Here is a 10,811-nt window from a genome sequence, read left to right as displayed (position 1 = left end):
ACAGATACCTGGGGCTGATCCCTCCTGGTGCCTCTGGCATGGAGCATGGCCTCTGCTGCCCTGGTCCGCTCCTTCACCTGGTCCGCAGAGCTTTTGTTTGTGCTGTTTCTTTTTAAAGATGGCCAGTCACCGTAGGAAAGCATATTTCCTGTTGCTTTAATTAGTTGATGCTGGAACAAACAGCAAGAGGAAGAGACTCGCAGCCTGGAGAGGCTTTGTTTTGATCTCTTGTTTTTCACTGCTGATCTAAACAACAGGAAATGCAGTGTGGCAGGAGTTCACCTGGACGTGCTCCTGTGTCCCCATGAGTGACTCCTGACCCCCTGCCTGTTTCTCCCATGTCCCCCCAGCGCCTGCTGCAGTGGGCTGGGGGGAGAGCGGTGTGTGTGACTGCGGGTGGGTGCTGCCGCCAGCACAGGAAACGCGCTGGGTGCCCAGGGAAACTGAGGCATGGGGTGAAGCATCCCCTCCACCATCTCCATCCACATCCCTGAGTGTGGAGTGGCAGTTGGAGCTCGGCTCGGTGCAAAGGAAGAAAATTGCGGAAGGTGGGACAAAGGCTTGGGGGGCGCTCCCAGTGCCCCCTCAACAGCCCCCTCACACCCACACCCCCTCCAGCCGGCCGAGGGCAGCAGCCCACATCACCCTTGCCAGCCCTGGCACCAACTGAACCCACTTGTCCCACACCCTGGACACGTGTTACAAATGTGTCCTGGCCTGGATGTGGGAGACATGGAGGTTCCCACCCAAGAGGTTGGGAGGCAGGTGGGAGAACATGGGGGTGCTGGGGATGTCCAGTCAGGATGGGGAAGCGTGGGAGGCTCCATACTGGGTGGGGTGACATGGCGGGTCCCAGCCTGAATGGCGAGGACATGGAGGGACCCAGGTGGAAGCGGGCACGGGGGTCCTGCCAGGGTCCGGAGGAGCAGGCGATGCCGGCACCGCCCCGGGGGCCGCCCCGTCTCGTCCCATCCCTCCCAGCCCGTCCCGTTCGCCCGCCGGCCCCGCTTCACTTCGCCTTTCCCGGCGGCTCGGCCGTACCGGGGCCGCTATAAAGCCGGCGGCGGCTGCCCGGGCCGTGCGGGGAGCGGGGCCGCCCAGGTGAGCGCGGGGGGAGCCGGGGCGCTGCTCCCCGCCCTGCTGCAGCCTCCCCCGGGCCGGGGACCCTGCTGGACCCGCCCGCCAGCGCCCCGCTGAGCGCCGCCGTGTCCCCGCAGGCCTCGGAGGAGACGAGCTCGCTACGGTCCCCTCCGCGGGGAGCGAAGGTGGCGGCGACGCTGCGCGGTCCCTCCGGCACTGACAGCGGGGAGCTGCCGGCTCCACCGGCCCCCGCCGCCCCCTTGGCGCTGCAGGCGGGTCCCCACCTCCTGACCCTGCACCTCCAGAAGCTCCATCGCCAGCACCGCGCCGAGATGGGACCCCGGCTCCCCCCGGAGCCCGGCTGGGGCTTGGGAACGCCGCCGCGGGACGCGGGGAGCCGCCTGCCCCCGGCCAATGGTCCCGGCATCATCGACTCGGACTCGGTGGACGAGGAGGTGCTGAGGGCGCTGGTGCTGGAGCTTGGGCTGGACAGGGCGGACGAGCTGCCGGAGCTCTGGCTCGGCCACCACGAGTTCGACTTCCCCGCGGGCTTGCCGGCCGGCTGCTGAGGCCCTAGGGCGGCTGGGGCGGGGGGCTCCCTCGCCGCCCCACCAGGGACCCGCGGGCCGGTGCCGCTGGGCGCGGTGCCACCCCGGCTGGGCCACGGAGGGTGGGGGGCGCAGGGAGCGGGGAACGAGCCGCCCTCGGGGCTGAGGGAGCGCTGGGGCCGCCTCGCTGCGCCAGGCAGGCGAACATCTCAGGCTGCTCTCTAATAAAACCTGGACGGACCCTGTGTCCCTTTCCCTGCCCAGCTCAGCGCTGTCGCTGGGGGACGATGACAAAGGAGTCCATCCCCGCGGGGCACCCCGGGGTGGGAGGAGGGTCTGCCCTTCGCAACTCCCATGCACCTTCCCGGCTTTACGGTGGCTCCAAGTGTGCCACCTGCGCGGTGTCCCCATCGTGTCACCCTCGAGGATGCAACCAACCTCTGTCGCGCCCCGCTGCGGGAGCGGTGCTGCGGGGACCCGCTGGATGCCCCGGGGCTGCTCCACTCGGCTGCCTGGAGGGGCGCGGGGGCCTGGGGGTGTCCCAGGGACCCTAGTACCCTGGGGGGACATGCCAGCATCCCCGGGGACTCCAGTCGCAGAACACTGGTCTTCGAGCTGCCTTCGGGAGCAGGTGCTCAGGGCGGGAGTCGGGTTCGCGGGGCTGCGTGGGGCACCCCGTTCCACCCGGGACGGGCCGCGGGCGAGGGGAGGGCGGTGGCCGGCACGCGCGTCCCCGCGGTTCGTCTCCCGTGACAGCCAGGGGACCAGGAGTCTCCGAGCCCTCCAGCCCCACCCCGGTGGGGAGTTGGGGTGTGTGCCACCACCGACACCCTCACACCCTCTCCCAAACCGCAGGACCACAGCGTGGGGGGCTGTCTCACGGCTCCAGTGAGGGCCAGGAGGGATCCACTCACCCTCCCCACGCCGCCATGGACACAGTCGCTCGCTGCCGGGAGCCCTCATCGAGGCCGCTTGCAGCGGGGAGAGGACGGGGCACCCCACCTGCCTGGTGGGGGCTGCCCAGGCTCCCCCACACCTCCCGCGGGCAGCGCCGAGCTTGTCCCGCGTGGGAAGCGCACGCACCGCAGCGCACCGCCGCGCTACCCCGGGCGATGCTGGACCACCGGACCGACAGGGGGCGCCCGGCAGCGCGGCCACCGCCCCCGAGCATATCCGCGGCGGACCGGAAGCGGCGGCCCTTTCCCGGCGGAGCGCAGCCATGGTGAGAGCGCGGCGCGGCTGCTCCCCGCCGCCATCCGCCGCCATCCGCCGCCCGCCGCGGGGCTGCCGCCTTCCCCGCCGCCTCCGGGGCCGTGGGGGGCAGCCCGCCGCCGGGGCCGGGGGGGGCGGGAGCCCGGGGGGGATGGGGAGCCCTGCTGGGGGGGCCCTGCTGGGGGGGCCGGGCCTGGCGGCGGCCGGTAACACGTCCCGTCCCGTAGGCCCGCGGCCCCAAGAAGCACCTGAAGCGCGTGGCTGCGCCCAAGCACTGGATGCTGGACAAGCTGACGGGCGTGTTCGTGAGTGCGGGCCGGGAGCGGGCGTGGGGCTGGGACGGGCTTGTACCGGGCGGCTTCCCGGGCTCACTGGGGTTCCCGGGCTCTGGTGCAGCGCTCGGGGTGCCGGTGGGCAGGGCAGGGGAGAAGGGGCTCTGCGAGCAGCTCCCGTGCTTCCCTGTTCGCAGTGGGGTGGTTGGCTGCTCTCTTCTAGCCTTCTGGTTGTGTTTTCCTTTCGCCGGGCTGGGTCCGTGGGTGGTCGTGCTGTGTTGGGGGCAGCGTTCTGTAAAGACCTGAGGGGCAGGGCACTGTGAACACCAAGAGCACATTCCTGCAGCCTGGCTAGCAGTGTGGCTCCACGCGTGCTGCTTGGCGTTCTGTTCTCTGGGGCCAGGCGATGCTGCTGTGCTCGAGCAGCCGGCAGAACGCTTCTGTTTGCAGGCACCCCGTCCATCGACAGGCCCTCACAAGCTGAGGGAGTGCCTGCCACTCATCATCTTCCTGCGGAACCGGCTGAAATATGCCCTGACGGGAGACGAGGTCAAGAAGATCTGCATGCAGAGGTTCATCAAGATCGACGGCAAAGTCCGCACAGACATCACCTACCCTGCGGGCTTCATGGGTGAGCGGGAGGGCTGGGGCAGGTAGCTCAGGCCGCTCTGCTGCGCTCAGGGGGCGAATGTTTTGTGAGGCCGCCATTATTTGGGGAAAAGATGCTTTCCTGGTGGAGTTAAAGTATGAACAGTTGTTACTTAGTTTACGCTCTGCAATGAATACCGGAGCCAGGTATCTGTAGCTTATAACTGTCTGCGTGCATATGCATAAGTTGCTGTACAGACTTCAGGTTTTGGCAGTTTTTTGGTAACTTGCACTGTGTCACGCTAAAAGATGTGAGCGTGTGGTCAAAAGGTGATGCCAACCTCACCGCTCAGGCCTGAAGCGTTGTTCAGTTGTTTCTAAATGTGAGCTTTGTGCTGAGCTGCGGTGTTGGTAATGTAGCTGGTAACAGCTGCTGCTTGATTTCCCTCTGAAATCAGATGTCATCAGCATTGAGAAGACGGGGGAGCATTTCCGCCTGGTGTACGATACCAAGGGCCGGTTTGCTGTTCACCGCATCACAGCTGAGGAGGCCAAGGTGAGGGGCTTCAGCTGGGTTTGGTTGGGATGGTGTTTCCTGTTTGGCATCTCCCTGAGGGCTGAGTCCGTGCCACCCTTGAGAAGATGAGGGTCTTCAGGGCTGGGGTCCAAAGCCTTTGGTGCGGGGAGATGTTTTGGTGACGTGAGAGCGGCTCCTAGATGAGTGCTGGTGCTTGGAACAAGCGCTGTCAGCATGGGCTGGGTTCCCTTCACAGGGACCTTTGGGGTGGGGAGGGCTGTGCTGTGCTGAGCCTGAGTGTAGGGCTTTGCAGTCCAACGGTGATCAGAAGCATGGGACTGCCTGTGGTGCAGAAACCTTGAATTCTTCCCTGGGTCTGTTACAGAGGTGTTTACACATCTGCCCTCTGCTCCTGGGGCATTGGGGAGCAACTGCTGCGTGTTTCCTTAACCGGAGCACGTTGACATGGCTGAGCTGCGAGTCCGTGCTCTCCTTGGCACGTCCTTCCTAATGCTGGGCTGTGCAGGCAGGCAGGGGTGCCCAGGGGAGAGCTGGCTGTGCTGTCGGGGGCTGTGGTGTGCGTCTGGGGACTCTTCACGCCCACATGATGGCTACTGCTCTGTGCCGACTCCCGAGTCCCAAAGTAGCTGTGAAGGAGTTAGGGGTGAAAGGCAGGAGGGAAACGCCCTGGGGGAGGATACAGATCAGTGTCTGCCTCTGCTGTGTGACCACGGGCTTCAGGGCAAAGTGTGGAACCTGCCAGGACAGCAGGATGACCATGAGCCAGCACTGTGCCCTTGTGGCCAGGAAGGCCAATGGTACCTGGGGTGGGTTAGAAGGGGGTGGTCAGTAGGTCAGAGAGGTTCTCCTGCCCCTCTGCTCTGCCCTGGGGAGACCACACCTGGAATATTGTGTCCAGTTGTGGCCCCTCAGTTCCAGCAGGACAGGGAACTGCTGGAGAGAGTCCAGCGCAGCCACCAAGATGCTGAAGGGAGTGGAGCATCTCCCATGTGAGGAAAGGCTGAGGGAGCTGGGGCTCTGGAGCTGGACAAGAGGAGACTGAGGGGGGACTCATTCATGGGGATCAATATGGAAAGGGGGAGTGTCAGGAGGATGGAGCCAGGCTCTTCTGGTGACAACCAGTGACAGGACAAGGGGCAATGGGTGCAAACTGGAACACAGGAGGTTCCACTTAAACTTGAGAAGAAACTTGTTTGGGGTGAGGGTGGCAGAGCCTGGCCCAGGCTGCCCAGGGAGGTTGTGGAGTCTCCTTCTGTGCAGACATTCCAACCCGCCTGGACACCTTCCTGTGTAACCTCATCTGGGTGTTCCTGCTCCGTGGGGGGATTGCACTGGGTGAGCTTTCCAGGTCCCTTCAACCCCTGACACTCTGGGATTCTGTGTGATTCTGTGCCCAGGTGTAGGTGTTCCTGGGAAGATGCAGCCAGTGTTGGTGGGGAGGCCAAAGCCCAGGGTGGGCAGCTGTTCCTGACGCGCAGGTGTTTCCGCTGGGGCTGTTGTGTAGCCGCGCGGCAGCCGGATGAGAGGCATTGCTGGGTCAGTGACCTGGGCAAGTTGCTGCCTGGGCTCCTGTTGTGAGCCCTGGAGTGTTGTGTGTTCTGCGTGGGACTGAGGGCTGCTGTGGCTGGTGGCTCTCTGGAGGACAGGAGTGTCCCCTGGCACACGGTGCTGCTCGCTGCTTCCACTGAGCACTGTTGGGTTTTGTTTGCAGTACAAGCTGTGCAAGGTGAGGAAGATCTTTGTGGGCACCAAAGGAATCCCTCACCTGGTCACCCACGATGCCCGCACCATCCGCTATCCAGACCCCCTCATCAAGGTGAATGACACGGTGCAGATTGACCTGGAGACAGGCAAGATCACAGATTTCATCAAGTTTGACACAGGTAGGTCTTGCGTCCAGTGTAAAACACTGAAATCTTCCCCACCATAGAGGGCAGTGGGGAACTTAAATACCAGTGTTAGACACCTTTGCTCTAAAGTAGAGAGGCAGTGGTGGCAGCCTTGGGAAAGGACTTTTTTCCCTGGGTCAGCTCATCTGGGCCTGGTGCTGGAGCAAGGGTGCCTCCCCTGTGCTGGCAGTGGGAGGCATTTGGTGCAGGGACTTGGAGTGATTCAAGAGCGGGCTGACACCAGGTAGAAGCAGCGAGCTGGTGGAGAGATTGCTCGAGCCTGACTCTTGTGCATCTGTGAGCCGAAAGCCCTGGGCAGCTGTAGGGAGATTCCTGGCTCTTGACTGTGGGAGAACGTTTCAGTTGCAGAGCTATGAGCAGTGCCAGGACAAGTGCAACACGTCCTGAGTGCTGCACAACCAAGGTGGTGGGGAATGTTTGGGATGGGCCTTGGGGCCAGACAGCTCTTTGGCTCCCTGAGGTGTGCCAAGGTTCCTGTGAGACAGAGGTGTCACCACGTCCTCCAGTGGCTGCTCTGTCCCTGCCCTTCTCCAGTGCTGCTCCTCAAAGAGCCCAAGCAGAAGGGCTTCCCGTGGCACGTGCTGCCAGCTCTCGTCACACTGATCTTCCTTCACCCCAGGTAACCTGTGCATGGTCACTGGTGGTGCCAACTTGGGCCGTATTGGGGTGATCACCAACCGGGAGAGACACCCTGGCTCATTTGATGTGGTTCATGTGAAGGATGCCAATGGCAATAGCTTCGCCACCAGGCTCTCCAATATCTTCGTTATTGGCAAGGTAAGGCTGCATGGACGCAGGGCGGGTGGGTTTTCTCCTGTTGTTGCGGGCTGCTGGCTGAAAGCAGCTGCCTTCCCACACCATGAAGCTCCTCCAGTGCTGGCATCAGTTCTGGCTCGGCTCCCTGTGGTTCTGCCTGCTCCAGGCTAACTGCTCTGGGAAGGGGAAGCATTTGTAAATTTAGGAACGGGGATGCTTTCAAGAAATAGCCCTGTTTTGTTTTGTTTTAAACCGAGAGCTGGGAGCTGAGCAGTGCTCAGGTCTGGATGTGACCTCAGCTGCTCTGAGTGTCCCTGCTGTCTGGCCATCCCCGATGGGCTCTTTGGTCTACGTTAGAAAGGGGTGGTTCGCTTTTGGCTGGAGTGTGTTCTGCATGGACGTGACCAAAAGAGGCAGGTGTAGGCCTGTAGGCTTTTGTCACCTTCTTAAGGGGCTTCTACTGGGCCAGTGCCACAACCACATGGACATGGCCCAGCGTGGGCAGGGAATGGCTCCTGCTGAGAGGGTGAGCTCTGCTCTGTTCTGGTTTTCTGATGTGGGGTGACTTCTCTTTTGCTGCAGGGCAACAAGCCATGGATCTCCCTGCCTCGTGGAAAGGGCATCCGCCTGACCATTGCTGAAGAGAGAGACAAGAGACTGGCAGCCAAGCAGAGCAGCGGGTGAAGCCCAGCTCAGGCCAGCGCTGGTCTTTGCAGTATCTGATTAAACCATTTACCAAATGGCTGTGTGGCTGGCTGGGGAGCATCCCGGGCTGGGGGGAGCCAGGCTGTGTCAGTGCCAGGCCACGCTCTGCTCTCCAGAAGGAGCTGCTGATCTGGAGATGCTCCTGGTGATCTGAGCAACTGCCAGAGCCATCTTCCAGAAAGGCAGAGGGGGTGGCGGCAGAACCTCCAGGCTGCTCTGTCCCCTGGAAGGTGTTGGCACAAACACTCCTGGACATCCTTCCCAGAGAGGGATGTGCTGGAGGAGCCAGGATGGGGAAGAACCAGCTGGGCTCTCCCTGAGGCTGATGGTGCCAGCCAGGCTTGAGGCCCTCAGGGATTGTCCCTGCCCATGGAACTGAGCAGAGGGGACTGAGCTCTGTCACCAGTACCAGGGCCGCTGGGTTGGGCTCTGAGGGTGGTGCTGCTCAGCACCCTCCGCCCGGCTGGCGGCTGCTGGCTGGGGAGGCTGCTCGTCATGCCATTCCTGCAGAGATGGAGCGTGTGAGGGATCACGCTGACAGCCGGGACAGGGGTTCGCCCCCATGCTGGAAGTGGCAGTGGTGCTGGCAACCAGGAGGCTCTGAGGTGGGATGTGGCTGGGGCAGACGACTGCTGGGGTCCCCATGAAGTCCAGCAAAGCAAGCACCAAGCATCAGCTGCGGCTGGGCTGATGACCTGCAGGGGCTGGGGCTGCAGAGCAGCAGGGGCTGTGGGAACAGCCCTGGAGGCCAAGGCGGGCAGGAGTGGGCAGTGCCTGGGCAGCAAGGCCAGTCGCGCAGCCTGGGCTGTGCTAGCAGGTGTGGGGGCAGCACAGCATGGCGGGGGCTCCTCTGCACCACTGGGCCCAGCTGAGCTGGTGTCTGGGCACACGGGCCAGGCAGATGAGGAGTGAGGCCAGTGCAGGTCAGAGCTGGGCAGGAGATGGAGTGCTGGAGGCGGAGGCTGGAGAGCCATGGGGCTCTTCTACTGCCTTCAGGTGCCCACACGGAGGTGAGGATAGGGAGATTGTACCACTTCTCTGGGCAGCCTGTTCCACTGCTCTAACACTCTCTCTGTGAAGAATTTTTTTCTAATATTCAATCTAAACCTCCCCTGCTGCAACTTGAGGTCTCTTCTTGTCCTGTCACTTGCTACTTGGGAGATGAGTCCAATACCCTCTATGCTCCAAGCTCCTGTCAGGTAGCTGTAGACAGTGATCAGGTCTCCCCTCAGCTCCTGTTCTCCAGGCTGAACAGCCCCAGCTCCCTCAACCGCTCCTCATCAGACTGGTGCTCCAGACCCCTCACCAGCTTTGTCACCTCCTTTCCACTCTCTCCAGCACCTCAGTGTCCTTATGATGAGGGGCCCAAAACTGAACACAGGATTCAAGGTTTGGCCTCACCAGTGCCCAGCACAGTGGCACAATCAAACACTTCCTGCTGGCCACACTAGTGCTGATACAAGCCAGGATGTGGTTGGCCTTTTTGGCCACCTGGGCACAGCACATGCTGGCTCATGCTCAGCCAGCTGTGAATCAACACCCCCAGATCCCTTTCCAGATCATAGATAAAGAGATTAAACAGAACTGGCCCCAATAACAGCTCTGAGGACACCACTCGTGACCGGCCACCACCGGGACTTGGCTCTGTTCACCACAACTCTTTGGGCCCGGCCCTCCAGCCAGTTCTTCATCCATCGCAGATACACCATCCAGGCCATGAGCTGCAGCTTCTCCAGGAGATGCTGTGTCAAAGGCTGGTGATCTAATTGAGCCAGACTCTCACTGCAGGTATCCATCTGTGGGAGAAGCAATTTCCATTCGTGCTTAAGGAGAATATTTTCCTTGTGGTGGTAGATCAAGCACTGCTAGAGGGGCCCAGGGTGGTTATGGGATCACCATTCTCATGGGACACAGGCCTGAGTGATCAAACGGCTTTGTTAAACTCCATAGGAAATGGGCAGCACAGATCCCTCGTTCCTGTTCTGATTTGAGATGCCTGTGCACACACAGCCCAGCTGCTCTACTTCTGCTGCCGCAGATCTTGGTGCAGCCCCTTGCCCAGGTTCAGGGTCAGGCATTGGAACAGGCTGCCCAGGGCACCGGTGGAGTCACTATCCCTGGAGGGGTTTAAAAGTCATGTAGCTGTGATGCTTAAGGACATGGTTTAATGTTGGCTTTATGGTTGGAGACTCGATCATTGGAAAGGTCTTTTCCAACCGAAATGATTCTAAATGATTCTATGACAAGGTGACCCGCTGAGTGGCTGAGGGAAAAGCTGTGGATGTTGTGTACCTGGACTTCAGTAAAGCCTTTGACACCATATCCTGCAGATTTCTCCTGGAGAAACTGGCAGCTCAGGACTTGGACAGGCAAAGTCTTCATTGGGTAAAGAACTGCCTGGATGGCTGGGCCCAAAGAGTGTTGGTGAATGGAGTCAGATCCAGTTGGCAGCCGGTCACAAGTGGTGTCTTCACAAGTCCAAGCAGATTCTCCCTCCCTGCAGCGGCAATCCTGGGCCCCTTCTCCTATTTACACGTGGACCTCATCCTGAAACAGAGCAAGGCTGGAGCCTGGTGTCCTCTCCTGTGTCATGTTCAGGCCCTGCAGGAATGTGCACCAGCCCTCCGGGCCTGCTGGCTGAAGGTCTGCGGCACTCACCTTCCTGCCGCTGACATATCCGCTGTCAGCCTGAGGAACTGCTGCAGCATGAGCAGAAACAATATCGCAGCCCACGGGCTGAGCTCTCGGGTACACCGGGGCACTCCTGTGCCAGCGGAAGCCGGAGCAGCCTGCAGCTCCTCAGCTACACACACCTGCCCCCGCGTGCCAGAGGCACGAACCTCTCCGCAGGTGCACAGTGAAACGCTGCGTCTCCCTCGGCGTCCTGTTCCTGCAGCCCTTCTACCTGGCACACACAGTGGGGAGCACAGCGCTTAAAACTCCCCCGCAGCAGCTGCAGAGCTGACAACGTGCTCCCGCCACCATCACACCCCTGGGTCCAGCATCTCCAGTGACGGGGTCTCCCCACCCGCCCCAGCCTGTGCTTTCCAAACCTCCACCAGTGCACCCCCTCCATCGCTCTCATGATTTAGTCCCTTCTCTCCTGCCTTAGCAACTCTAGGCCTCTCTCCTTATTCTTGCCAACCATTCTATACCCCACCTTATACCGGTCACCAGGTCTGAGCACGCACCTGGCTTCAAA

At 61.5% G+C, this 10,811-nt stretch overlaps 2 protein-coding genes across 2 annotated transcripts; both read left to right on the top strand.

Annotated features, from left to right (window-relative positions):
- The first annotated feature begins 851 nt into the window (after positions 1–851).
- LOC135575294 (cbp/p300-interacting transactivator 1-like) lies at positions 852–1,800 on the top strand. Its single transcript, XM_065028176.1, has 2 exons — positions 852–1,101; positions 1,218–1,800. Exons 1-2 carry the CDS (start codon positions 862–864, stop codon positions 1,647–1,649), a joined length of 672 nt encoding a protein of 223 aa, XP_064884248.1. The 5' UTR covers positions 852–861; the 3' UTR covers positions 1,650–1,800.
- A 973-nt stretch (positions 1,801–2,773) lies between these two features.
- RPS4X (ribosomal protein S4 X-linked) lies at positions 2,774–7,644 on the top strand. The gene is made up of 7 exons (XM_065028175.1): positions 2,774–2,850; positions 3,068–3,145; positions 3,563–3,743; positions 4,159–4,256; positions 5,950–6,121; positions 6,768–6,925; positions 7,487–7,644. Exons 1-7 carry the CDS (start codon positions 2,848–2,850, stop codon positions 7,586–7,588), a joined length of 792 nt encoding a protein of 263 aa, XP_064884247.1. The 5' UTR covers positions 2,774–2,847; the 3' UTR covers positions 7,589–7,644.
- The last annotated feature ends 3,167 nt before the right edge of the window (positions 7,645–10,811 follow it).

This window comes from Columba livia, chromosome 12, assembly GCF_036013475.1.
Source record: "Columba livia isolate bColLiv1 breed racing homer chromosome 12, bColLiv1.pat.W.v2, whole genome shotgun sequence".
NCBI classification, from domain to species: Eukaryota; Metazoa; Chordata; class Aves; order Columbiformes; family Columbidae; genus Columba; species Columba livia.
Note: the sequence above shows the minus strand (reverse complement) of the source record. Positions and strands in the feature narration are given on the sequence as shown.

What these genes read in the sequence shown, in the direction of transcription:
- LOC135575294 (XM_065028176.1), top strand. Translation starts at nt 862, where the DNA reads ATGGCGAGGACATGGAGGGACCCAGGTGGAAGCGGGCACGGGGGTCCT. An exon ending in CGGGGAGCGGGGCCGCCCAG is followed by an intron (nt 1,102 to 1,217) that starts GTGAGCGCGGGG and finishes GTGTCCCCGCAG; the next exon opens with GCCTCGGAGGAGACGAGCTC.
- RPS4X (XM_065028175.1), top strand. An exon ending in CTACCCTGCGGGCTTCATGG is followed by an intron (nt 3,744 to 4,158) that starts GTGAGCGGGAGG and finishes CTCTGAAATCAG; the next exon opens with ATGTCATCAGCATTGAGAAG. An exon ending in TCACAGCTGAGGAGGCCAAG is followed by an intron (nt 4,257 to 5,949) that starts GTGAGGGGCTTC and finishes TTTTGTTTGCAG; the next exon opens with TACAAGCTGTGCAAGGTGAG.